We start from the raw sequence: 25,671 nt of genomic DNA, 5'->3' as shown, positions 1-25,671 counted from the left end.
TGAAACATTTTTTTTCAATTTTGTCAATTTACCAAACCGTGAAAAGATCCCTTTAAGAAATACATGTAATGCATACTTTCAAATTCTACTTTAATTTGTTGAAGATCATTTTACAGTTTAAATAATTGGAACTAAAACATGAGGAAGTTGAGTTTGGTGAGTCTTGACCAAAAGCTTGGTCGGACAAAAATAGGGAAAAGGTTTTTCCTCTTAGAAAGATGTCATTAAATTACAAGCGCAATCATTTTCCTCTATAAGTATGTTGCACATTTTATTAATAGGCGTCAAATGAAGTTTGTTTAACTGGGTATGTATTTTTTAAATGATTGTAAGTTCTTATTTATAAATTTAAATTTAAACGAGTTATGTAACATAATAAAGTTTAAAATCACCATATTTCGTTTTAAGATATCGCGTATCAAAAATATAGTATAATTAAAAACTTTAGTTATTTCAGAAGTTATCAATGAATCATTTAGCTAATTACTGATGTATAAATCATTTACATAAACAAAAAAATAAAAAATCAACGCCAGCATGTATTTTTGTTAAACACAGGAAACTATCGATTTCCCGCCATTTCATGATATAACCAGCCTATCATGTTTTTATATATCAAAGCCGATACTGATTGGAGAACTAACCTAGAATGGTCTGTGGATATTCGAGATTTTAACATTTCACATTCCCTCATTCGCTCTTCATATAAGCCCGGTTCCATTTGAATTCTTTTATCCTGAAACAAGTGCAACATATATAGCCATTATTTGCTGTTGATAGAAAAGGGATAGAATAAAGGAGACGCCAATGTTCCCGCACAGGCATCCTCGAATTAACGGAAGCAAACGTGATAAATTTTAAAATTTCATTTTAGTAGTCGTCCAAATTGATATGAAAGGCATAATATTGCCGTTGTGTATTGCATGCGGTGTCCGCATAGCGACCTGGAGGTCCCGGGTTCGATCCTTACTCACGTAATCTCCCCCTAAATATCGCAAGTTGTGGTTGTACTAAGGAAACGCAATCAAGAGCTCCTCAACAAGCATTGGTCTTTGGATGCAGTCGAAACAAAAATTCGTGAGTTAAATATTAAATGAATAAATAACACACTTTTTGTTAATGTACTTGTTTCACAAATTTGATGAAACAATAGCCGTAGCGAAGTTCATTTGAGCGATCTTGATACGGGAACTAAAATATTAGTCGTCACGATTTTTAAACGGTTCATGAACAACGATAAGTGTCGGGATAATTTTGACGAGCTAAAATAAAAGTTGTTGTTCGTACATATGTGTCTATCTACCTCGCTAGCATTAAGAGCTGCTTCCAGAACACAGCTCCTGTCCAACACATGTCGGACATAATAATCCTGATCTTCGAACATCTTTTCCGCTTGTCTCAAGGATAACTGAAATTTCGCTGTTTTTTCCTCAAGCGAACGCATATCATTTGGATCCTAAGAAATGATATAGAAAAGACATGACAGCAGACGTGCGAATTTGTTTATAACACAGTGGGATACAGCATAATCAGTATATTCGATGTTACTAAATAGTTTGAATGGAACCTTTACCAGAACAGGTTAAGGTAACAGACTGATTATGATGCCTAACCTTGAAAAGAGATAACTTCAAACAAGACAAATCCGGACAATTCCTGTTCTCTATAATGTTGTTTCCTAGTCTTTAAAATATGTTGATATCAGTTATATTCAAAGTTAAACGTTCTGTAAACTCGTTGAACTAAATAATTTGATAGTCGATATTCCATAATTTGTCAACAAGCTTTTTCTCAAATTAAAGAGAAATTTTACTTATTCGGATTCATTTGTTGAGTTACCTGCATCCGGAGAATCATTTCGTTCGCTGCAGATCTTATATCTGAGAATACCTTTTCCTTTTCAAACAACTTAACGCCGCTAAAACAGTTAAGCAACAGGTATAAGGACTGTTAAGAAATCTTATAATTTAAATTGGCCAATTATAAACAATGTATGAGTATATCTATAAATAAATATGTGCATATCCAAGATTTAATATATTTAACCATACCAACATTCAAATATACATATGTGTATACGATACACCGCCAAATGTATGGTATATAAAAGTTGTCAATTTATACAATATCTCACAAATTTATTAGTTCATGTACCTGGATTGCTTATTCATATCGTTGTCAACGTTACATATTTCTTGTCTCTGAAAGATAACCACAGTAAAAATAATACTTTATAAGACACTTTTTTTTAAATGGATAAAAACAATGGTTCGATGAAAGCAGAAAATTGGTAGGAATGACTGGTGCTTAATGTGAATTCTACCATCATCTGTATACATGTATCATGTAAAACAAACTGTGGTGTACAAGAAATAATACATTAAAACATGATAATTTGCCAACAACAATCGAATGAATTCCACTTTGTACAATCAATTGGAACAAACAAAAAATAATAGCCGAACTAAGTTGGAAGATGTTTGCAAACAATGTGAAAATATTTATGTCTATATGACGGTAGATTATAAACGTTGTGATATTGTTACGATGTCACACAACTATATCTTTAGTAAAAAATACATTTAAGTTATTTCATGTATTTACATCATACCCTTTGATACCTTCTTACATAAGACCCACTAGACGGTAGTTAAATTATTTAAAAGGTCATTCCATTGCACCTATTGGTATATCCCGTCCAGCGTATAATTTTTAATATTCTGTCTTGAAAATTAATACAGTACGTGTTCATTTTTCAATGTAGTTGATGGTAATGCATCCGCTCAATGCATTTATATTTATGTGCCTTTCTGAAAAGGCTTTATTTAAAACTACTGTACACAAAGCAAGAACATCTTTATTTATTTTAAAGACACTTTGCTAATGAATCATTTTTATCAATGGAGTTCTTATGACATAGGTTTTACCTCTCCTGAGCACACTGCTCATGGTGAGCTATGAGATAGCGTGTTCGTCAATGACGTGTCCGTGTGTCCATTTGTCAACTTTATATAAATAAGAAATCTCCTAAATTCGTTTTGGTCCGTTGATTTCTTAAGCCACGCGGCCTTTTGAAGTGTATTTAACTAAACAATCTCATCTGAAACCCCATGGTGTTAATGTTTAATATTTTGTTTGTACCATAGTTGTGTAGCATCTTCAAAGCCTATTAAAATTATGCTCCCAAGAGCAAAAAAGAGCTCAGCCCCGAAGATTACCGCTTAAATATACACTTATTCAAATGTATGGAATGTCTTTAAAGTCTCATTTTCAGAACCTTAAAGGTTAAAGGATTTAATGCTCAGTGTGTAGCATCATCTAAAGGCCCTGAAATAGTGTTTACAAATTATGTCCCACAGGGTCAAAACTGGTCACGCGATTAGATTCACCAGTTTTCAGTTTTCGTGTATATATAAAACCCTGTAAAATCGTCATATCTAAAAGCGCAAATCACAGGTCTTTCGTATTTGGTATGTAGCATCTTTTATAGGTATTCCACAAAAAAAATGTTCATAAAATATATCCCTAGATCCCTTTTTGAAAACCTTTAAAAATCAACATGTCTAAGATCTCAACGCCATGGCTTTAATATTCAATATAAAACAAAAATATACAGGTCGGCTACACAGTTTGTAAAAAAATGACTTTGGGTACACTCCGGTTCACACTGGAAAACTTTACCGGGAAAAGCGGGGGTTTAAATTATGACAGATATACTGCAAAATACTTATTTTTAATGAATTCGACATTTACAGTTGTTGTTGGGACACATAGCGGCATTAAAATTTGGCGACATTAGTACGGCTAATGCGTCAATGCGGCAGTTTGTTTTGCGATATTTAGCGTTGGACGTGACCTTGAGCGTCAGCCTTGCGATGTATAACGCCAAGTGCGCCATTAAGCGAGTGTGGAATATTTGACGTTGCTGAACATAAACAATACACTGTAAGGCGTAAGATTGATATAACATTAGTATTATTTCACGATAATGCAGAAAGGCTGTATTATATGGCGATGGTCAACAGATTAATAAGTAACATTTCAAATAATAAAGCCTTACCGTTAATGTTGTGTCCGACCTTTGTTCGCGTGGAGCAGACATCTTTTGTCCAATCGCGTTGTGACTATCCGACAGTGTTTGACACTAACGGGAGTCCGGTAGTTCTACACTCCTTAAAATGAAACTCGGACTCTTAATTTTGTGTCAAGGAAGTCGGTTTGACTCCTTCAAAATCATGTTTGAATTATAAAAAATCCCTTCGTTTACTTATTCGTTTCGAAAAAATCAGAATGCCTTCACAAATGACATCTTACTAAGAATAGTCGAACACTGTCTATAAAATCTTTAAGCTGCGTTTGTTTATGGTCACATTAAAATTGTAATAATTTAATATTCACCTTGTACATACTGCAGAAGAAAGTATTTAATACCAAGTAATTTCCGCACACTTCAACCACTTCGTGGGATCCGTAAGATTTCTTCTTAACAAGGAAGATTATAGACAGCTGGTCTATTGATAGTGAGATGTGTCAATTCAAAACCAAGTGATGTCGGAAGCTTAGACAAAACTACTACAATACACTCATATTGACTACGCACTTGAATAAGTATTTTTCTTTTATCCTATGAAAACGCTGTCTGGGCAACACGTTTGTTTTCAGAAGATGCATTGCGAATACTTATTTATGTATTATTATGATGAAAATACTTTTATTGTCTATTAATATTGTATGTAAGCGCACAAAAAAGAAATTTTGTTTACCCGTTTTTGTCAAACTACTTTGAACGTCACGGACCCCAGTCTATTGAAAAAAATCGGTGAATAAAAACCCTTTCCACAGTGCTCTGGGATAGCTTACACAGATGTACCTAACAAGAACCCTTATCAGATAGAATGAGCACAACTGATTGCAGTAAGCTTTTGGGATGACATTTTGCCCATTGTTAATCATCGTTCCTGCATTGTCTGTTGTCAAAATGTACATTGTTAATACCAGAGATTGTATTTATTTCCAATATTAACGAAACTTTATGAGAAGATCGGTCTAAATGACTGTTGGGTAAATTACAAAACTGCGTTCAAATACTAGATTGCTATGTGAAATTATGTGAAAATTGTCTGAACATTCCGGAAGCTACATGTTTATCTAATCCTTGAGAAACTTGCTCAGAACGCGTTATCTAATGGTTCATCTGCTGAGTTTGAAAACGGTTGAGGTCGACTGAAACAAATGAGTGTCATTGGGCTAAGGCGTTTTCCTGATGTGGGTGTTGTGGAACTTTGTGAACAATCTAGAAGTCCAATGTTTTACAAATCATCATTGAAATTCGCAATTGTATCCGTCCGTTCCAAAATAAGACTTAAGGTAAAGTTGTTTAGGGAGGAATTTTATTGAAGTCATTGTTGTTGATCGTTCGGCTCTTCCGAAGTTTTAAAGTGTTTTTAAATAATCGCCTGGGGTTACAATTTTCCCCTCCCTGATGGTAACTTGCTCTATATGTATGGAGAAAACACTTTAAAAATGTCTTCTCTGAAACCGCAAGATCAAAAAATTTGGTTTGTGGCATGTATCATTCTATTGTTGTCCTCCACCAAGTTTTGTATAAAAACCGTCCGTTGGGTAAATACCTGCCACGCCCAAGAATGAAGACATTTATTTACGTGTAGACTTACACAGTCCGGAACAAAAATTATTTATAATGACTTGTATAGTAAATATCGATGACTTCGAAAATCGTCATCTTTGAAACCGCAAGTGTCAAGGGTTTGATACTTGGCGTGTAACTTAAAATAGTTTTCCTCTTTTCTTCTTATAAGTTCTCTCAAATCATGTGTCTGGGGTCAAAACTAACAACACAGAAGTCCGTTCCAATTCAATTATGAAAAATCCCGTTTCGCGAGATCAGAATGTCTGCACTTTTGACATCCGACAAATATGCCACTCATCATTCTGCTTAAACACAATAATCGACAAAACAAAACAATAAGAAATTATTTATTTTCGTTCCTTGTCGAAGCATTGGCGACGAATTATAGGGGAAACTATCGAACTATGAATCAACCCGATCTTGGTCTTTTTATTTCTCGGGTATTTTCTCTAAAAAAAATCTAACTTTCGCTGAACAGTCTCTTATCACTATAAAAATCATCACAAAACCCTACAAAACCCTAATTGTTTACACAATGCACAATGTCCCTAAGGCACTGAAGATGGGAACGACTGTGAATAAATAACCCAATGTCTATATCAATTGATAATTTCAGGGGCTTTGTTGCCGTTTGTTTGCTTTGTTATATAATGTTAAATAGTATGGTTTAAATGAATAATGCAATTGACTCTTACACCCAACTCCGAGGAACAACAAGCAAGCATATATATAAATGCATAATAGAAAATAGTATTTTCTAAAACTTACACTAATTAACTTTCATATCGCTGTCATTTGCTAAATAATTTTGTAACCTGTGATAACAAATGACAAACATTTTGAACAGCAGTCACTTTTAACTTCGATCTGAAACCAAACATAAAAGATAATTTAACAATTAACAATTAACAAGTCGAAAGATAAGGTATATAAAAAGGGTCAAATTTTTGGACTTCCTGAAGTATGGTCGGACTCCTAAATTTTAGAAGAAGGGAGTCCAAATAACTCCTGACTCGGAATAGTGAGTGTCAAACACTGCCTCTTGGATACGCTTGCACTCAACTTTGTGGAAATGTCTGAAAATAAACATGCATCACATTTAAACATCTTCACATTTTAAACATCTTGAGCGTACATAGAAACTGCATCCAAGTAACCATGATCCAACACTTGAGTAAGGCAATTATACAGTAAATATTAATGAGTTCGTTTAGCCAGTGGCCTAGACCCATTTTCCAGAATTTTACTAGCCGATGATAAATAAACTACAAACAGAAGGACCAGAGTCACACTCAAGTGAAAATATTAAAACGGTGGCTACTGCAGAAGCAAGCTGATTTCAAAGCTCGATCTAGTAATTTTTGTATTTGTTCGCTATCTTTCGGACATTTTCCCAATTTCATATTCCCAATTTCATTTTCCTCACTTATTTCAAATGAATACGAAATACGAATACGAAATCAACTGAATACGAAATCAACCTCCGAAATATTATGGCAACAATATAGACAGTGAAATTAAACGTCAGAGGCTGATGCGTGTATTTTATCACAAAAACAATATTCAATTAATAAAAAAAGTTCAATTGTCAATAATAATATGATGATAACTATTTTAAAGTCTTCATAATTATAATAAATGTGATGATATAGTTAGATTATGATGATGATGATGATTATAGTGATGATGTTGATGATGATGATAGTGTTGAGGAAGATGATGATGATGATGATGATAAGTTGAATGATAATGAAGTTTGGTAGTATTGTTATTATTACTAGTATATTATTATTTGTAATATAGTTATTGTAAATAAAATAGTTATAATAATTAGTATTGTAACACAAACATGTATTATCGTTTTAAGCAGTAGTATAGTTATTATTTTGATAATTGATTTATTATTAAAATAAATTCAGTTTTTATTAATTTAATTACTTTAATCATTTGTTGTATTGTTTGCAAGTAATAAAATATATGTATTTTTATAATAATGATACTTGTCATTATACTATATTAATTACATTTTTAATGCAATTATTGATATAATTATTATTATTTATATTTATTACTTGTATTATTATTATTATTATTATTATTGTTGGTCATTATTATTATTATTATTATTATTATTATAATTATTATCTATGTTTTCATAATTAATTTATTATTTATTATCTCATTATAGGAATATTTATATTTTCATTATCATTAATATTACTGTTACAGTGAATTTTACATTCATGTGTTTCTGGCGCTAAATAGCGTTACTGCCGTTTTAACGTCATGACGTCATTTCCTGTTCTTTTGTTTTTTGACGTTATTATATAATTGTTTTTGTTGAGAAATATAAAACAAATAGAGGATATTTGTTGGATCCGGTGGATTATCGATTTTAATTCACGAGTGATCATAGAAAATATATGTTTTCTATGATCACGAGTGAATTAAAGTCGATAATCCACCGAATCCAACAAATTTTCTTTTTATTTAATGCATTTTTCACAGTTTATATACATTGTTCAAGAGTTTAACTAACGAATTTTGCTGGGATAATGACGTCATTTCGTCAAAAAAATGACGTCATTTCACAGTAAACAATGAAAATTATCGATAATTCTCACTGATAATTTTCACTGTTTGAAACAGTGAAATTATCAGTTTTAATTCACTGATATTTCTCTATAAACCACCGGAAAGCATTAAATAAATGTAGTTAATTTGTTAAAACAAACTTTGAAAAAGCCTATGAAGGCGAAATATATCAGAAAAGAGTGGAACTTGTTCAGTGTAAATATATATTTATCCCTACTGGACAAAAAACTGAGAATTATTTAAAATGTATAACCTGAAAACTATATTTTAATTAAGCTACACTAACCTACAAACACCTTCACAATATAAATGAAAACTCACGTCCTACGTCTTGAGTGTCGATGATCAAAAAGGCCGAGCGCGGCGTAAGACAGTAGCTCATAACAAATAAGTAATAACTAATAAGTAATAACAAATAACTCGTAACAAGTAACGAAAAATGTCCCTCCAGGGCTTCCGTAATTGTGGGTAAAGAAAAGATAGTTGAGTATTGCCTGAATGGAATCTACAATAATGCCCAAGATACAGCTATAATAAAACGAAGCATTGGCGATCTGGTTTGTGAACTTAACGGCGCACTGCCTGGAAATTGCTCCACGCTAACTGAATATTCAGTATTCGGTTCTCGTGATGAAGATACACTATTAATGAGGCTTATCATTGCAAATATGTCTTGTAATGACAGCGGTGAATACGTGTGCTTTTCCACATTGAACACAGGAGCCCAAGCGAAGACTACACGTTCTGTTCAAAGTAAGTCTTTCTGAATAACTGAATTCAAGAAGTCAAAGTGTGAAATACGGAAATTTCTTTTGAATGTTATCGTGTTCAAATAAAACATTGTATTCGAAATATTGCTGTTATTATATATTTTAACCTGTTATCTTGTATATATAAGTTATTACATGATCAAATGCTCGGCTCGTGACGTATTGTAAAGCACCTTTTTCACATTGGATATGTTCTCAAATGTGGGAACATATTGCTCATTAGGGCTCCCAGAAATACCAATATTGACAATGGCAGTGGAGATAATACATAACAAATTCACCAAAGCTGATCTCCCTTTCATTTGCCAAGGACAACTCGGCATTCCTCCAGAAGTACTTTCTATAGAAATCGACATTCAAAACGAGTTTGATTTTTTTTTTGGATCTTAACAATAAAAGCAACTCTACCGCATCGATTGTTAAAGAGGAAACCATTCCAGCATCCTGTTGAACGTACCAACAGTTATATGTTGGCTTTCATAAAGCAGATGTTTCAATCAACCATCGCAAATTTCGTTGTTCAATTAAACCGTCCTTGGAGTTGCCCAACGGTGACGCGAAATACTCCGAGGGAGGGGTAATAAAGGTTGTTCCAGGTATGTACATTTAAAAAGCAATTTATAGAAAAGGAAGTATTTATTATGAAAACAATTTACAACGCACAAGTTCTGCATTCACAAATAGAATTGACATTTAATAAAGCAGACAATACCAGAACAAAATGTGTTAATAGACATGTCGTCATGGGTCCATATGTTTATAATATTCCCTTAAGCTGCACAGTTGGAAGTTAAACGGTCCTAAACTTGCGACAATGTATTTCAATAATTCACTTTAGACACGTGGTGTGAAAACATGAACGAAACGAATATCATCGAACATCCATATCTCTGCCATGTTGGAGTCATGTGCAACGTTGATGGTGGCATTACAGGCGACTCTGCAATAAGACCCAGTGCCGTAATTTTACAACATATCTTTGCACGGAATGCTTGTGTGATAAGAAAGGCATGCATATATTTCAGTAAACATATGTTTTTATGATTATTTCAATATATAATTTCTTAAATTTACGAAGTTTTAACACATTGAATCTATGGGTTTTTTATTATGAAGACCAAAGATTCGAAATAAGTTTGTTTTTTCGATATCTCCTTCACACAGCATGTTTTCAAATGCAAAGTATTCTTTACAATTATATGTAGCTAATTTAAGGTTTGCATCTTGTTTAAGGACCAACAATTGTGACAACGAGTAAGTATCAACATAAAATAAAATATGGCAATTTTTATATGTTAAAAATGTTCAGGAGAACGGTATTTTTTGTAAAATATTAGCCATCGCCTGTTTACACCGTTATCGCAATTCGACAAGCATTGCGAGTTATATTGGGGAACAGTTGTCTGTCTCGTGTATGCTGATAAATGTTGATACAGTCAATCAACTGAACGTAGCAAATATGGAGGAAGTCTTTACTCTCAATCAAATCCTGGAAGTTCCGTTGTGGTGAACCCGGGCATGAACCTAACGATATCAAGAATAACCATCAACTTAACACGTCCCTTGACCAACTGTACCATTGAAGGCTTGCATACTATCGGTATCAACAATGGGACATCTGCAATATTTCTAGTGTGGTTGATAGTTAGATATAATTATGAATAAATAGTTTGAATAATTGTATTAGTAAAACACTAATGACACATATACAATACCTTCATCATCTGGCATTATATGTATTTCGAATCGGTAAGAAAGTATAGTAAATATATATCGGTAATCTCGGACATAAATGAACGCTTTTTATGTAAACGGCTGAATGAATGCAAACAGGTATGTTTATTTCATTTTATTACATATCATTAAAGGAAACGTCTATGTATCCGAAATGTTATCATTATAGAAGAGCCGAAAGTCCCAATCTTAACCAAACCGACAACTGTTTGGCTAAATCAACCATTTCAAATAACCTGTGTTGGGAACGTGGGGTGCACAACAGGCGGGAATGCACGCTCTAGCCTTTACATCGAAGTTAAAAAGGTACATACAATCAACGATTAAGTGTTTGAAAATAACGTTGTTCTATTGTAATGAACTTCAATATTCATTTGATATTGCTAGAAAGTTCTTGCAGAATTTCTTAGTATTAATTATCAACATGTCAGTTTTACCTTACGTGTTTCAATACAAATATTCGTGTTGAATATAACTTAAATTTCGCGTAGATGAAATTTCAGAATGTTTGTTCGCCGTTGCGATATGAGAGCCTGCTTCGATTTTCAGGTATGCGAAGAGCTAGTTACTTATATTGGCAAGCCTTCAAATTGTTCTGAATTGTGTTCGTGTGCAGGCTCTGCAACGATGAAGCAAACTGCAGTTCAGAGCTGTAACAACTCCGAGGTCTGCTGTGTTGCCAAGAACGCCAGTGGGGTTATTATTTTTAGTTCTGCTTTCAAGATGATACAATTGCCTAATACAGGTAGTTTTTTAGAAAATAAATATACGTATAAAGTGAATAAAAACATTGCCGTTGCACACCGTACAATTTTTAATAAAAAATCTATGGTAAACTAACTTCTTTAACAACTGTTTGTCTTAATCATTTTGCTAAACAATATCATTTATTTTTTAACGGAGCAAATACAAATATAGTATTCATTATTTACTTATGCATGTGTTTCAGTTGTTGTGAGTAAATCTTCGTTAACACATGTCTGTTAATCATCCTTTCCATTCACGTGTACTGATGGGACCAGTAAGTTAGTTACAAATTGGATGTTCCGTGGGTGTGATTGAAATGGTCATACTTTGATCAGCACATCACTTGACCACTGACAACTGAGTAATTAAATGTGCATCATGTATTTCCCTATATCAATTACCAAACAAACCTACAAAACCTCCTTGAGTAGTCAATGAGGCGTGAAAAGAATATTGACCAGGACGTAACAAAAATAATGGTGATGCATGAAATGAGTATTTATATGGATGCTTTAACAAAAATGGTCATGAATTGTTGTATTCATATTTATCTTACATTTAGAGACTTTGATGAATGATACACATATCTTTAAAGCCACATAAATACTCAAAATCAAAGACGATATCCGAAAATTTACGTGCAAACGCGATATTTGATTCAAGAAACTCGTGAGAATTGCGTCGTGCTTCCGACGCTGCCCGAATCAAATCTCGCGTTTGCTTGAAAATGTTCGGTTATCGTCGCATGAAATTCACATAGACTATATTGTGACACAAAAATAAAAACAAGCATTTTGTATATCGTTAAATCTATGTTACCAGAACACGTCTAGCGTTGAAATGTGGCTATGTTTATAAGGGACACTAAATTGTTTGGGTTTACTTTATTTTACGAAGTATTTTACGAAAGATTCGTTGATTATTTTTTGTATATGGCTTTAATGAGCAATCCGTAGATAATTTACCGAGGCAGTCTTCCATTAGAATAGTAGGCATGTGTTGTAAGTGTATACTATGTTGTATAAGTGTTTTGTGTTTTACAGGATAACCAGACATATATAGTCTAATATTCAAGAAAGTTGGTCAGAATATTTTTTATTATGATAGCTCGGCTCGAAAATGTTTCTGATCCGTTTAAAAGACATGGTCGACAAAGAGGCGGGTGAGATTTTCTTAAATGGCTGTAGTGAAACAATGTTAACACTCAAGAATTCACATTTATGGGCTAATCTTCATTAAGCTTAGTCAGAATATTTTTTCTTCTTATATATCGGTTGACTTGTAAAATGGTTATGGTTCGAATAAAAACATTCCACTAGGGAAAGGGGTGGGGGCGGGGCTGTTTCCCGTAGTAAAACAATAAGCTGGTTACCACTCTAGAGTGCACAATTTTAGTCAAATGTTCATGTTATTTAGTTTGAGGATTTGTCGTAATGATTTCTGAGTTTGTTTTTTTTTCAAAATTAGTTCATGTTTGTTGAAAAATATGGCCGCCAGGGGTCGGGTCATATTTCCGTATGTGGCTGTATAAAAACCTTGTTAACACTCTTGAAGTCACAATTGTAGTCAAATATGCATAACATTAGTTAGAAAATTTGTTTTAAACATATCTAATCCGTGTTTGAAAATGGTTCCGGTTCTTAGAAAAAATGGCTGCCTCTCTAACAGTCTAGAAGTCACAGTTTTAGTCCAATCTGCCTGAAACCTTGTCAAAAATGTGTTAAGATGATATCTGATTCGAGTTCTAAAATGGTTCTGGTGTGTTGAAAAACATAGCCACCATGGCGAGGTACAGTTTTCCTTATATGGCTATAGTAAAACCAAGTGATTACTCTAATAGTCATATTTTTTCCAATCTTCATTAAACTTTGTCAGAACGTTTGTTCTTCAGATATCTCAGCTGAGTTTGAAAATTGGTCTGCTATTTTAAAAAAAATTGACGCAAAGGGACGGAGCAGTTTTCCTTACATATTGCTATTGTAACACCTCGTTATATCTATAGAACACTCTAGACGTCACATGTTCATGAAAGTTTGTAAGAACATAAATATTGTCGCAACAAAATATATGCTATATTCGAAACTGGGTCATTTGAAATAAAACTAGATCAATTGGTCAAATTATAGAAAAATCTCGTGAACATCTAGAAGTCACATTTGATCTATGTCAGAATAATTTAGTTCCTTTGTGTCGAAGGTGAGCTCCTTATGGCCCAGGATCCTCTTGTTTTTACAAAAATACATTAGTAATTAGCATTTCTAAAACGAATAATATGCATCAAGCAGACATTTAGTTCATTTTTTTTTTACGGAAATTGTTGTTTTTCTTTTTAATCGAATGCCGCTTTAATCGTCAATTTATTCCTTGAAATGTGCAATTATATTTTACCCACATAAGGACCTATTATTCTCGCCATACTCAATTCAAATTTCAATTTAAGTTTTTAAGCCAACCTTGCTTGCGATTAATTCATAGTAACAAGTTAATCTTCGCCACAAATGTAACTTTTAAGAGGGTTTCAAATCTCTCTGGTCGACCACGATGAATATTGAATAATGATTGATTATGAAGAGATTATATGAAAAGTAAGTTGTTATGCAACGGACGCCATTCCAGATCCCAGCATCCTAATTCTTACAACGACAAAGGAGTCAACGGGCAAATGAAGAATCGTATTTTGCAGCGGACTAACGTGCTTAATTTGACCAAGTTCATAAATATAACTTTCACTGCCACGTTTAAAGTTCACTTCATGACTGACGTCAAACTGAAATAAGCATGCAGTTTTGTTTCCAAAAATCTTGACCAGCCTAGCTTCAAATAATAGCACTTATAAAATAAGTATAACGACGTTCTTGACAGCTTTATATTATATACGTCAAGAACATATGTGTATCGATATGCATGCCCTAATTGTCTGGACTATTATTAAAGTAAACACTACTTCTAAAGTTTTTATACATTTATTATAAAACAAGTTTACATACTGTTTATGCTTCAATTTCACTTTAAGCTTGATTTCTATAAATATATCTGTTCGTAACAACCCCCCCCCAATTAAGACATTATAATCAATAAAAAAGTGAATATATGTTATAACACTTTTTACTCTAAACTGCTTTATATTGCGCATCATAGTTTACGTGTAAACAATGTGTACATGCACATGTACATTTGTAGTCCAAATTAATTAACAAGTTTTAAATCAACTACCATGCATTTGTAGTGTTATGATAACAATACCTGGATTGCAAATGGGAAATTAATTAATTGTTATATTAAATAGTTTTATACTTCATGTTCAAAACCTATTTAGCCCATCAAGTCGCAACAATAAGAATACTCTACACTTTTCCTTAATTTAATTTACTGAAAAAACGCACACATGCATTCTATGAGGACATAGCATTGACACATAAAAAACAACACAACTTGCGAATACAGGAAAGAAAAAAGAAATAGCCTGCAAGAACAAAAGCTTTTGCTATATAAACAATACTAAAATATATAAAATCGCATTAATATAAAATCATCGCAAAGGTCAACATGTTGTTAATGAAATTTTAAAATACTACGTTCATTGATTTTATTAAAAAGTAATTGACGTACACTTAACATCCACGGACAAACAAACAAATGACTAGAAGCACAACTTTCAAAATCAAAAATGTTATTTCTTAATCACCAAAAATACAAATCATTACAACTAATTTAACTGAATAATATGTACATATTTAACAAAACGATCATTTTATGAAATAACATAAAGTAAACAACACTGAAGAAATCCTGACAAATAAAAGTAATTTTCATTTAAATACATTGACATTGTTATTTTTTTATTGAATACGTCTGTATTCGTACGTTTAATAAAAACGTTAATAATAACAATCTGTTCTTACCCAACACAAATGTAAAATTAACACATTCAGAAACTACGATACAATTGGTAATATATTGTTACTTTTGTTCATATGTTTTCAACGATAGGAATTTACTTTTATTTAAATCCCACAGGGTCTTTATTGTTGCATATTACTGCAACCATAATAAAATCTACAACATTGATGCATTATTGTATAGGCTTTTTACAGTATGATTTTAAAGTCTATAATGAGTTCAATGCCAGTCAGCGCCGGAACGTTTACTTGCTGCTCAAAATTAACGAAAAGGCAACCAAGTTTGATTGTACGTAAGCAGTATTTCAATAAAAATGTTTATTTTGATATTTTTACATTATGCTTTTTTTTAAGAAGTGAGGTATGGCAATTAACATATGTGTTATACCACACATTGATCGATGCTTTTATGTAGAATAGATTCAAAAGAATACAAGCAAAAATATTGTTTCTGTAAATGATTAATATTAGAATTATGACTAAAAAGGGACTTAATTAACACCGGAAACAAATATCCTCAATATAATCTCACTTAAAAATGTTTTCTCGAAAAAAAGGCTCTTTTACCGATCATAACTTTTTTGCGGCATGACAACGCTTAATTAACGCTAATAGCAACGCTTCAAAGGGAGACAATTTAAAACGGAAACGGAATCGTATATTTTGTAGTTATTCCCCTTGCACATTGACCTGCTCCCGCTCGTCGCCCCAGTTCTTAATGGCTCCTCCCCTCTTCATCATGATCTCTCTCTTCCACAGCGGTAGACTGTCCCAGTCCTCTTCTAGCTTGCCTTCGTCCACGCTAGGTGGCGGTGCGGAGGACTTGACCACATCCGGTTGGTTTTGTTGCTGCAAGATATTTACATGAAAGACTTAGTTTAAACTTTTTTTATTTTTAGCTCGATAACACCGTAATATTTTATCTAGTGAGAAACTATCGAGATGTTTTACTGGGAAGAACCAGTACTTGGCGTCGTATGAGAAGATCTTAAGAACGCCCCCAGAGTGGCGATCGTACATGAGACAAAATATATATAGACTATACCTATTATTTATTCTGTATATACACGTATGTATTGCAACGCCCGATACGATACTGATACTCGTCTGCTTGTCATCGGCCTTTTTAAGACGGTTACCCCAGTTATATGTATGCTCATGTGTGTCTTGCGTGTTTGAGTAAGTGCCAGATTGGTCATGGTCACAATACATATATTCAACAATGAAACACTCACCTGTATGATAATGTACTGTTTGTTCGAAACAAATACCAACGACAATTCTTAATCTTTAATATATAGGCATCACAATATCGCTTTACAAACCCATCTGATGCATCATTTGCGTTCAACATCTCGCTCTTTGACAAAACGTATAAGTAACATATATAACACTGATCAATTGGAATTCAACAAAGCATTTTGCAATTTGAAAACGCGTACTTACAAGCGAATACAGATGTCTTGTAGTCATAAAAAAAACTGTGATTATGTTAAAAAGCTATTAACAGCAAGGATATTCCTAAAAGAATAAGGATGCTGTTGATTGTAAAACGCTGAAAAGAAATTGAACATGTAATATTTAAACTTAAATACATTACTCACAATATTAGCATAAGCAACTAACAATTAAGTAAACGACACATCTAAAGGTTAATTAACATTTCGGACTCACTTTTAATACAAGAGTTGCTTTTTGTGCGAACACCTTAGGCACTTGGTTATCCTGTAAAACACAAAACACTTATACAACATAGTAAACACTTACAACACATGACTACTACTCTAATTGAAGACTGCCTCGGTAAGTTATCTACGGATTGCTCATTAAAGCCATATAAAAAATTTTTATCAACGAATCTTTCGTAAAATACTTCGTAAAATAAAGTAAACCCATACAATTTAGTGTCCCTTATTAACATAGCCACATTTCACCGCTAGACGTGTTCTGGTAACATAGATTTAACGATATACAAAATGCTTGTTTTTATTTTTGTGTCACAATATAGTCCATGTGAATTTCATGCGACGATAACCGAACATTTTCGAGCAAACGCGAGATTCGATTCGGGCAGCGTCGGAAGCACGACGCAATTCTCACGAGTTTCTCGAATCAAATATCGCGTTTGCACGTAAATGTTCGGATATCGTCTTTGATTTTGAGTATTTATGTGGCTTTAAAGATATGTGTATCTTCATCAAAGTCTCTAAATGTAAGATAAATATAAATACAACAATTCATGACCATTTTTGTTAAAGCATCCATATAAATACTCATTTCATGCATCACCATTATTTTGTTACGTCCTGGGCAATATTCTTTTCACGCCTCATTGACGGGTCCATTGGGCCCTCATTGACTACTCAAGAAGGTTTTGTAAGTTTGTTTCGTAATTGATATAGGGAAATACATGATGCACGTTTAATTACTCAGTTGTCAGTGGTCAAGTGATGTGCTGATCAAAGTATGACCATTTCAATCACACCCACGGAACATCCAATTTGTAACTAACTTACTGGTCCCATAAGTAGACGTGAATGGAAAGGATGATTAACAGACATGTGTTAACGAAGATTTACTCACAATATTCTAGTATTGAAAATGTTTAAAGCTATGAGTGCTATATTTATTCACAGAAATAAATAATTATTAAATTTAGGTTACAAAAACTACCCTAAATATGCTATAATTCACAATTGGGAAATAACTTACAACATAACGGTTTTCACTGCGCGTTTATTGCCGAGTATCATTGTTAAAAAAAAGAAGATATTTCACGTGTTACGGATTTCCTTCCAATCCCGTGTATAAGTTGATGGTGGTTATTAAAAACCTCCAGTTGTTGTTTTTCTAGAAAATAATATTTTAACAATATCCCACTATAATTTAGCAATCATGTTGCTATTAAAAATAAATAAAAATGCTATACATAAGACAACAAAGGCAGGGAATAGTATGTAGAGAGACAAAGCGTAATGAACAAGCAAGCAAAAAGCTTATTTAAGAAAAAAAACAATATAGAAAGCTTTAAATGGTTGCTTATATGCAGGATTATGGCATAAACATGGATACATGTATACTATTCTTTTTTGCTATGCTTTCAAAGCAAGCCAACTCACAGTGTCAGCCTTTACGGCTGCTTGCTTTTTAGCTGGCTGAGCGGCAGGTGAATTTTGCACGTGACCCCCAGACCCCTGCACGGGAATTGTGGTGTTTGGCACATGCTTTGTAGGGGCCACGTGTTTTGAGGGCTCCACGTGTTTGGAGGGCTGCGCGGGAGATTTGGCTTGTTGAGGTACGGGTGAAGGGGGTTTGGCACGTGCTTCTTCCTGCAAAAGTGCATCGTCGTGAAAGGCAAACACAACATTTATATGCAGCGTGTAAATGTATGCTGAATCAACACAAAAAACTTGACACGTTTTTAAGGTTATGAATCGCATATATATATGGCCAAACAACACATGTATTGAACTACAATGCAATATGATATTGTTCATATGTGTATGCGAAATGTTCCGTTCATGATTGTTTCCATAAAAAAATGACTTTACAGGCAAAGCAGGAATATTCAGTATAAAAGCAAATAAATACACAAGTAACTTTATCAAAATTGTAACGGTCAAGTTTCTTTTGTTCAATTATTATTTGCGATACGTACAACAACCCACGTATCTAACTGGTTACATGCGCAGCGATGCTTTTCCAATAAAGCTTACGAATGTCTGCAAACTCTTTGCACACATGTTATGTGTCTTTGGAATTCATAACACCACCAAGCAGTGTTCAGAGTTGATTTGTATACGCATTCTCTTAAAAAATAATGTGCAGTTCCCTTTTTAATCAGTGAGTATTAATATTCTTATTTGGTGGTTGGTTTGACATATATGGTATTGTCAGAGCTGTGGTACAACAGTTTTAAACAAGAGGGCCATGTGCCCTTATGTAATCTGCGACCCACAGGAACTAGACTATTCTTTAAAAGTGCGAGATGATTCAAGAATATTGGAACAAAACGTGACTTCTAGAGTATTAATATGATTGTTTTTAAGTTGACCTAGTGGCCTAGTTTATGAGCTCATATGACCCAGATTTAATGTCAGTCGAGATTTTACTGGTACATATGTACTCTGACAAAGTTTCATGAAGATTGGCCAATAAATGTATCTAACATAGCGTCAACAAATTTTAACTAAAGCCATATAAGGAAAACTACCCCGTCCCGGTTGCCAACCAGAAGAATTTCGAATTCGACCGAGAAGTCATAAGTCTACCTAAGTTTCATTTGGATTGCACTAAAAATGTGACTTCTAAAGTAAAAACAATGTTTTTATATAGCCATATTTGGAAAAATTTATCCCGCCCTATTGCGGCCATGTTTTTCGACGAACTATAACCATTTTCGAAATAAGCCGAGCTATTATAAGAACAAATATTCTGACAAAGTTTCATGAAGATTGGACAACAGTGTGACTAACGCGACCAACTAAAAACGTAGTGTACGTCAAATCGGTATACCCCGGTAGATAAATATTCAGAAACCAACGAAGAAATATCATGGTTTAAATATCCTTTCCTCAATTGTCTCAAAGTTTTACTTTCGAAGTTGAATGCTAGTGTGTAATTTTTCTCTGTACAATTTACGGAGCATGTTCAAATACTGATACAACACACTGGCCCATACCTCTGCAGCAAGCCGTTCCTGCTCTGCTATCTCCTACAAAAAAGAAACAGACAATGACAATATCATTAATAATTGTTTAATTAACCGACCTTAAGGCATACTATACGCCTTTTGCATAATAATGCATTGAACACATTGTTCAGGTTACCGTATAATTACTAGTAAAAACACGTTCAAGAAAGTGCATGATTGCTTTGAACAAGACGTCCAATAGACTGTATGATTGCTTCGCATATGATGCTCAATAGAATATATGATTGCTGGGAAATAATGTTAAAAAATGTTCAAGAGACTGTATGATTACTTCCAATAGATGTTTAACAGAAATTATGATTGGTTTGCACAAAATTTTCATGATGATGTACGATTGCTTTGCACAACATATTCAAAAGACAGCGTGCGTGCTTGACACAAGATGTTCAAGAGACTTTTGAATGTAACGGTAGTATAAATTATATATTTTTCACAAAAACAAAAAGCAAAGAATATTGTTTTATTTCTTGCGACGTTTTGACATGTTGGGGTCGCTATATACAATCTCATCCATTTAACATTCTAACGAAAACATATTGTATTCCATTCTTTTTTTAAATTGATCTTTCTTTAACGTGATAAATGCTTAGTATTTAATTGAAACAAATGCTGTTATCGCATATGTATGTTATGGTGTTGAGCTGCTGTATATATGTCGATACATATGTCGAAAAAAACAAACTATTCTGCTCTGCTCTATGATCGTTTTCCAAAAGACGTTCAAGAGACTTATGATTGTTTGACACAATATGTATAAGAGACTGCATGACTGATTTTCACATGAAGTTCAAGATAATGTATGATTATTTGGAACAAGATGTTCAATAGACTGTATGATTGCTTGGCACAAGATGTAAGGTTACTGTATGATTATTTGGCATAAGATGTTCAAGAAACTGTATGATTGCTTGGCACAAAATGTCCAAGTGCTGTATGATTACTTCAACAGAATTTTCAATAGACTATGAGTTGTTGGTAAAAGATGTTTAAGAGACTGTATGATTGCTTGGTACAAAATGTCCAAGTGCTGTATGATTACTTCAACAGAATTTTCAATAGACTCTATGAGTTGTTGGTAAAAGATGTTCAAGCGACTTTATGATTGCTTGGTACAAAATGTTCAATAGACTGTATGATTGCTTGGCACAAGATGTTCAATAGACTGTATGATTGCTTGGCACAAGTTTTTCAATAGACTGCATGGTTGCTTGGCACAAAATGTTCAAGGGACTTATGAATGCTTGGCACAAGCTGTTCTAGAGACTCTATGATTGCTTGGCACAAGATGTTCAAGAGACTGCATGATTGGTTTGCACAAGATGTTCAATAGACTGTATGATTACTTGGCACAAGTTGTTAAATAGACTGTATGATTGCTTGGTACACAATGTTCAATAGACTGTATGGTTGCTTGGCACAAAATGTTCAAGAGGCGTATGATTGCTTGGCACAAGCTGTTCCAAAGACTGTATGATTATTTGGCACAAGATGTTCAAGACACTGTATGATTGCTTGGCACAAGATGTTCAAGAGACTGTATGATTGCTTGGCACAATATGTTCAAGAGACTGTATGATTGCTTGGCACATGCTGTTCAAAAGACTATGATTGCTTGGCAAAAGCTGTTCTAGAGACTGTATGATTGCTTGGCACAAGGTATTCAAGAAATGTATGATTGCTTAGCACAAAATGTTCAAGAGACTGTATGATTGCTTGGCACAAGCTGTTGTAGAGACTATATGATTGCTTGACAAATGCTGTTCAATAGACTGTATGTTTGCTTTTGCAGATGCTGTTCAATAGACTGTATGATTGCTTGGTACACAATTTTCAAGAGACTGTATGATTGCTTGGCACATGCTGTTCAAGAGACTGTATGATTGGTTTGCACAAGATGTTCAAGAGACTTATGATTGCTTGGCACAAGCTGTTCTAGAGACTTTATGATTGTTTGGCACACGCTGTTCTTGAGACTTTATGATTGCTTGGCACAAGCTGTTCTAGAGACTGTATGATTGCTTGGCACAAAATGTTCAATAGACTGTATGATTGTTTGGCACAAGATGTTCAAGAGACTGTATGATTGCTTGGAAAAAGCTGTTCAAGAGACTGTATGATTGCTTGGTACAAGATGTTCAAAAGACTGTATGATTGCTTTGGCACATACTGTTGAATAGACTGCATGATTGGTTGGTACACAATGTTCAATAGACTGTATGATTGCCTGGCACATGCTGTTCAAGAGACTATATGATTGCTTGGCACAAAATGTTGAAGTGTCTTATGATTGCTTGGCACAAGCTGTTCTAGAGACTTTATGATTGCTTGGCACAAGCTGTTCTTGAGACTTTATTATTGCTTTGCACAAGCTGTTCTAGAGACTGTATGATTTCTTGGCACAAAATGTTCAAGAGACTGTATGATTGCTTGGCACAAGATGTTCAATTGACTGTATGATTGCTTTGCAAATGCTGATCAATAGACTGTATGATTGCTTTGGCAGATACTTTTCAATAGATTGTATGATTGTTTGGTACACAATGTTCAAGAGACTGTATGATTTCTTGGCACATGCTGTTCAAGTGACTGTATGATTTCTTGGCACAAAATGTTCAAGAGACTTATGATTGCTTGGAACATGCTGTTCTAGAGACTTTATAATTGCTTGGTACAAGATGTTCAAGAGATCGTACATGTATTATTGCTTGCTACTAGATGTTCAATAGACTGTATGATTGCTTAGAACAAGATGTTCAATAGACTGTATGAATGCTTCGAACAAGATGTTCAATAGACTGTATGAATGCTTCGAACAAGATGTTCAATAGACTGTATGAATGCTTAAAACAAGATGTTCAATAGACTGTATGATTGCTTAGAACAAGAATTTCAATAGACTGTATGGTTGCTTGGCGCAAGATGTTCAAGAGACTGTATGATTGCTTGGAACAAGCTGTTCAAGAGACTGTATGATTGCTTGGCACAAGATGTTCAAGAGACTGTATGATTGCTTGGAACAAGCTGTTCAATAGACTGAATGATTGCTTGGCACAAGCTGTCCTGAGACTGTATGATTGCTTGGCAGAAAATGTTCAAGAGACTGTAAGATTGCTTGGAACAAGCTGTTCAATAGACTGTATGATTGCTTGGCACAAGCTGTTCTTGAGAATGTATGGTTGCTTGGCACAAGATGTTCAAAAGACTGTATGATTGTTTGGTACAAAATGTTCAAGAGAATGTATGAATGTTTTGCACAAGATGTGCAATAGACTGTATGATTGCTTTGCACAAGATGTTCAATAGACTGTATGATTGCTTGGCACAAGTTTTTCAATAGACTGCATGGTTGCTTGGCACAAAATGTTCAAGGGACTTATGATTGCATGGCACAAGCTGTTCTAGAGACTCTATGATTGCTTGGCACAATATGTTTTTGAGACTGTATGATTGCTTTGGCACATGCTGTTCAATAGACTGCGTGATTGCTTGGTACACAATGTTCAGGAGACTGTATGATTGCTTGGCACAATCTGTTCAAGAGACTGTATGATTGCTTGTCACAAGCTGTTAAATAGACTGTATGATTGTTTGGCACAAAATGTTCAAGAGACTTATGATTGCTTGGCACAAGCTGTTCTAGAGACTTTAAGATTGCTTGGCACAAGCTGTTCTTGAAACTTTATGATTGCTTGGCACAAGCTGTTCTAGAGACTTTATGACTGGTTTGGTAAATGCTGTTCAAGAGACTGTATGATTGCTACGTACACAATGTTCAATAGACTGTATGATTGCTTGGCACAAGCTGTTTAAAAGAATGTATGATTGTTTGGCACAAGCTGTTGAAGGGACTGTTTGATTTGTTTGCTTAGCTCAACATGTTCAAGTAAATTTGATTGCTTGGCACATGCTGTTCAAGAGACTGTATGATTGCTTTGCAAAAGTTGTTCAAGAGACTTATGATTGCTTAGGCATAAGCGGTTCAAGCGTCTTATGATTGCTTTTGCACAAGCGGTTCAAGATATTGTATGATTGCTTGGCACAAGATGTTCAAAAGACTGTATGATTGCTTGGCACATGCTGTTCAAGAGACTGTATGATTGTTTGGCATAAGATGGATGTTTAAGAGATTGTATGATTGCTTAGCACAAAATGTTCAAGAGACTTTTGATTGCTTGGCACAACTGGGCATAATGCCTGTGCATAAATTGTTGTCCCAGATCAGCCTGTACAGTCCACACAGGCTTATCAGGGACGACACTTTCCGCCTAAACAAGATTTTCAGTAAGAAGGGATTTCCTACAAACGAAAAATACCATAAAAGCGGAAAGTGTCGTCCCTGATTAGCCTGTGCAGACTACACAGGCTAATCTGGGACGACACTTTACACAAATGCATTATGCCCAGTTTTCTCAGAACACGACGAATTTATTAACATGTTTCACTAAGCAAGATGGCCATATAGTTTTTCCTCATGAAAATACCAATTGAAACCAAGATATATGTTAAGCTTTTTTCCCTGTTGGTCATATCGTCTCATTAATAGTGTGTGTTATGCTATGCTTAATTGTTTAATGACATGTGTTGTTAAGCAGTTTTATAATACTGTACTCTACCGTAGTCAGCTTCCTTTTAACTTTAATCATTAGAATTGTTTCTCAAGTATCACAATTTTTTTTTTACATGGGTCACCTTATTCTGCCAACTCACGATCAATGCCATAATAAATGGGCCATGCTCTGTGATAAAGGGGTTTTATGCATGTGTGTAAAATGTCATCCCAGATTAGCCTGTGCAGTCTGCACAGGCTAATCATGGGACAACACTTTCCGCAAAAAACTAAATTTTTGCTAAGAAGAGACCTTCTTTAAACAGAAAATATCATAAAAGCGGAAAGTGGCATCCTGATAAGCCTGTGTGGACTGCACAGGCTAATCTGGGACGCCACTTTACGCACATGTATCAAACCTCCTTTTCACAGAGCAAGGCCCAAAGGTATTCACATGACAAGTATTAGTGGTCCTATATATTAACCTGTCATATCAACATGCTAAAAATAACAAACAAACAAGCTAAAACTAAAACCAACTGTTTGTAAAAACACAACACCAACATGCTTTTAAAGGCATTTTATTGCAAATAATGCAAGCTCATGAATTTAGGAAACAAAAAAGTACAGTAGAAACACTGATAATATCTACAGTGTATCAATTCAATAGCATATATATCTTAGATGTAGAAAAATAAGAGTATTTATGGTATAATTGTATAATTGTGGAAATCACAGTCAATTGAATAGCATGTTGCAAGGTGTAAGATATAAGCATAATTTATAACTGTAAAAAAATATGATAAATCTATTTGATCACTCCATATCAGAGGATTTCAGAGCAAACAAGGAGTAAATTGAGTAAAGTAACATTACTACTCAAAATCAACGAACATTTCGTACAATATTTCATAAAATAAACTAAACCAATTAAAAATCAGTGTTCCTTATGGCAATTGCCGAAATTTCAACGCCAGATGTGGTCTGGTAAAATAGATGTTTGTAGATACAAAATG

General features: G+C 34.0%; 3 protein-coding genes across 3 annotated transcripts in view; 1 reads left to right on the top strand and 2 right to left on the bottom strand.

The window, feature by feature from the left end:
• LOC127833222 (uncharacterized) overlaps window positions 1-4,430 on the bottom strand; it is a 491,760-nt gene extending 487,330 nt beyond the window's left edge. Inside the window, exons 1-5 of the mRNA XM_052358379.1 lie at window positions 4,061-4,430; window positions 2,155-2,201; window positions 1,840-1,918; window positions 1,304-1,456; window positions 645-736 (exon numbers count right to left, since the gene is read on the bottom strand). Coding sequence (XP_052214339.1) covers window positions 645-736; window positions 1,304-1,456; window positions 1,840-1,918; window positions 2,155-2,201; window positions 4,061-4,102 — 413 coding nt within the window. The 5' untranslated portion in view covers window positions 4,103-4,430. The remainder of the gene's footprint in view (window positions 1-644; window positions 737-1,303; window positions 1,457-1,839; window positions 1,919-2,154; window positions 2,202-4,060) is intronic.
• The window catches only part of LOC127833219 (uncharacterized), a 1,273,891-nt gene that overhangs the window by 542,438 nt on the left and 705,782 nt on the right, over window positions 1-25,671 (top strand). The window lies entirely within an intron of this gene.
• LOC127833218 (unconventional myosin-XVI-like) overlaps window positions 14,441-25,671 on the bottom strand; it is a 179,130-nt gene continuing 167,899 nt past the window's right edge. The window contains exons 46-49 of the mRNA XM_052358375.1: window positions 20,077-20,109; window positions 18,515-18,724; window positions 17,070-17,120; window positions 14,441-16,244 (exon numbers count right to left, since the gene is read on the bottom strand). Of these exons, the coding sequence (XP_052214335.1) occupies window positions 16,065-16,244; window positions 17,070-17,120; window positions 18,515-18,724; window positions 20,077-20,109 (474 nt within the window). The 3' untranslated portion in view covers window positions 14,441-16,064. The remainder of the gene's footprint in view (window positions 16,245-17,069; window positions 17,121-18,514; window positions 18,725-20,076; window positions 20,110-25,671) is intronic.

The sequence above is a fragment of the Dreissena polymorpha genome, chromosome 6, assembly GCF_020536995.1.
Source record: "Dreissena polymorpha isolate Duluth1 chromosome 6, UMN_Dpol_1.0, whole genome shotgun sequence".
In the NCBI taxonomy this organism is placed as follows: Eukaryota; Metazoa; Mollusca; class Bivalvia; order Myida; family Dreissenidae; genus Dreissena; species Dreissena polymorpha.
The sequence above is the reverse complement of the archived record's forward strand: the minus strand, read 5'-3'. Positions and strand labels throughout refer to the sequence as shown.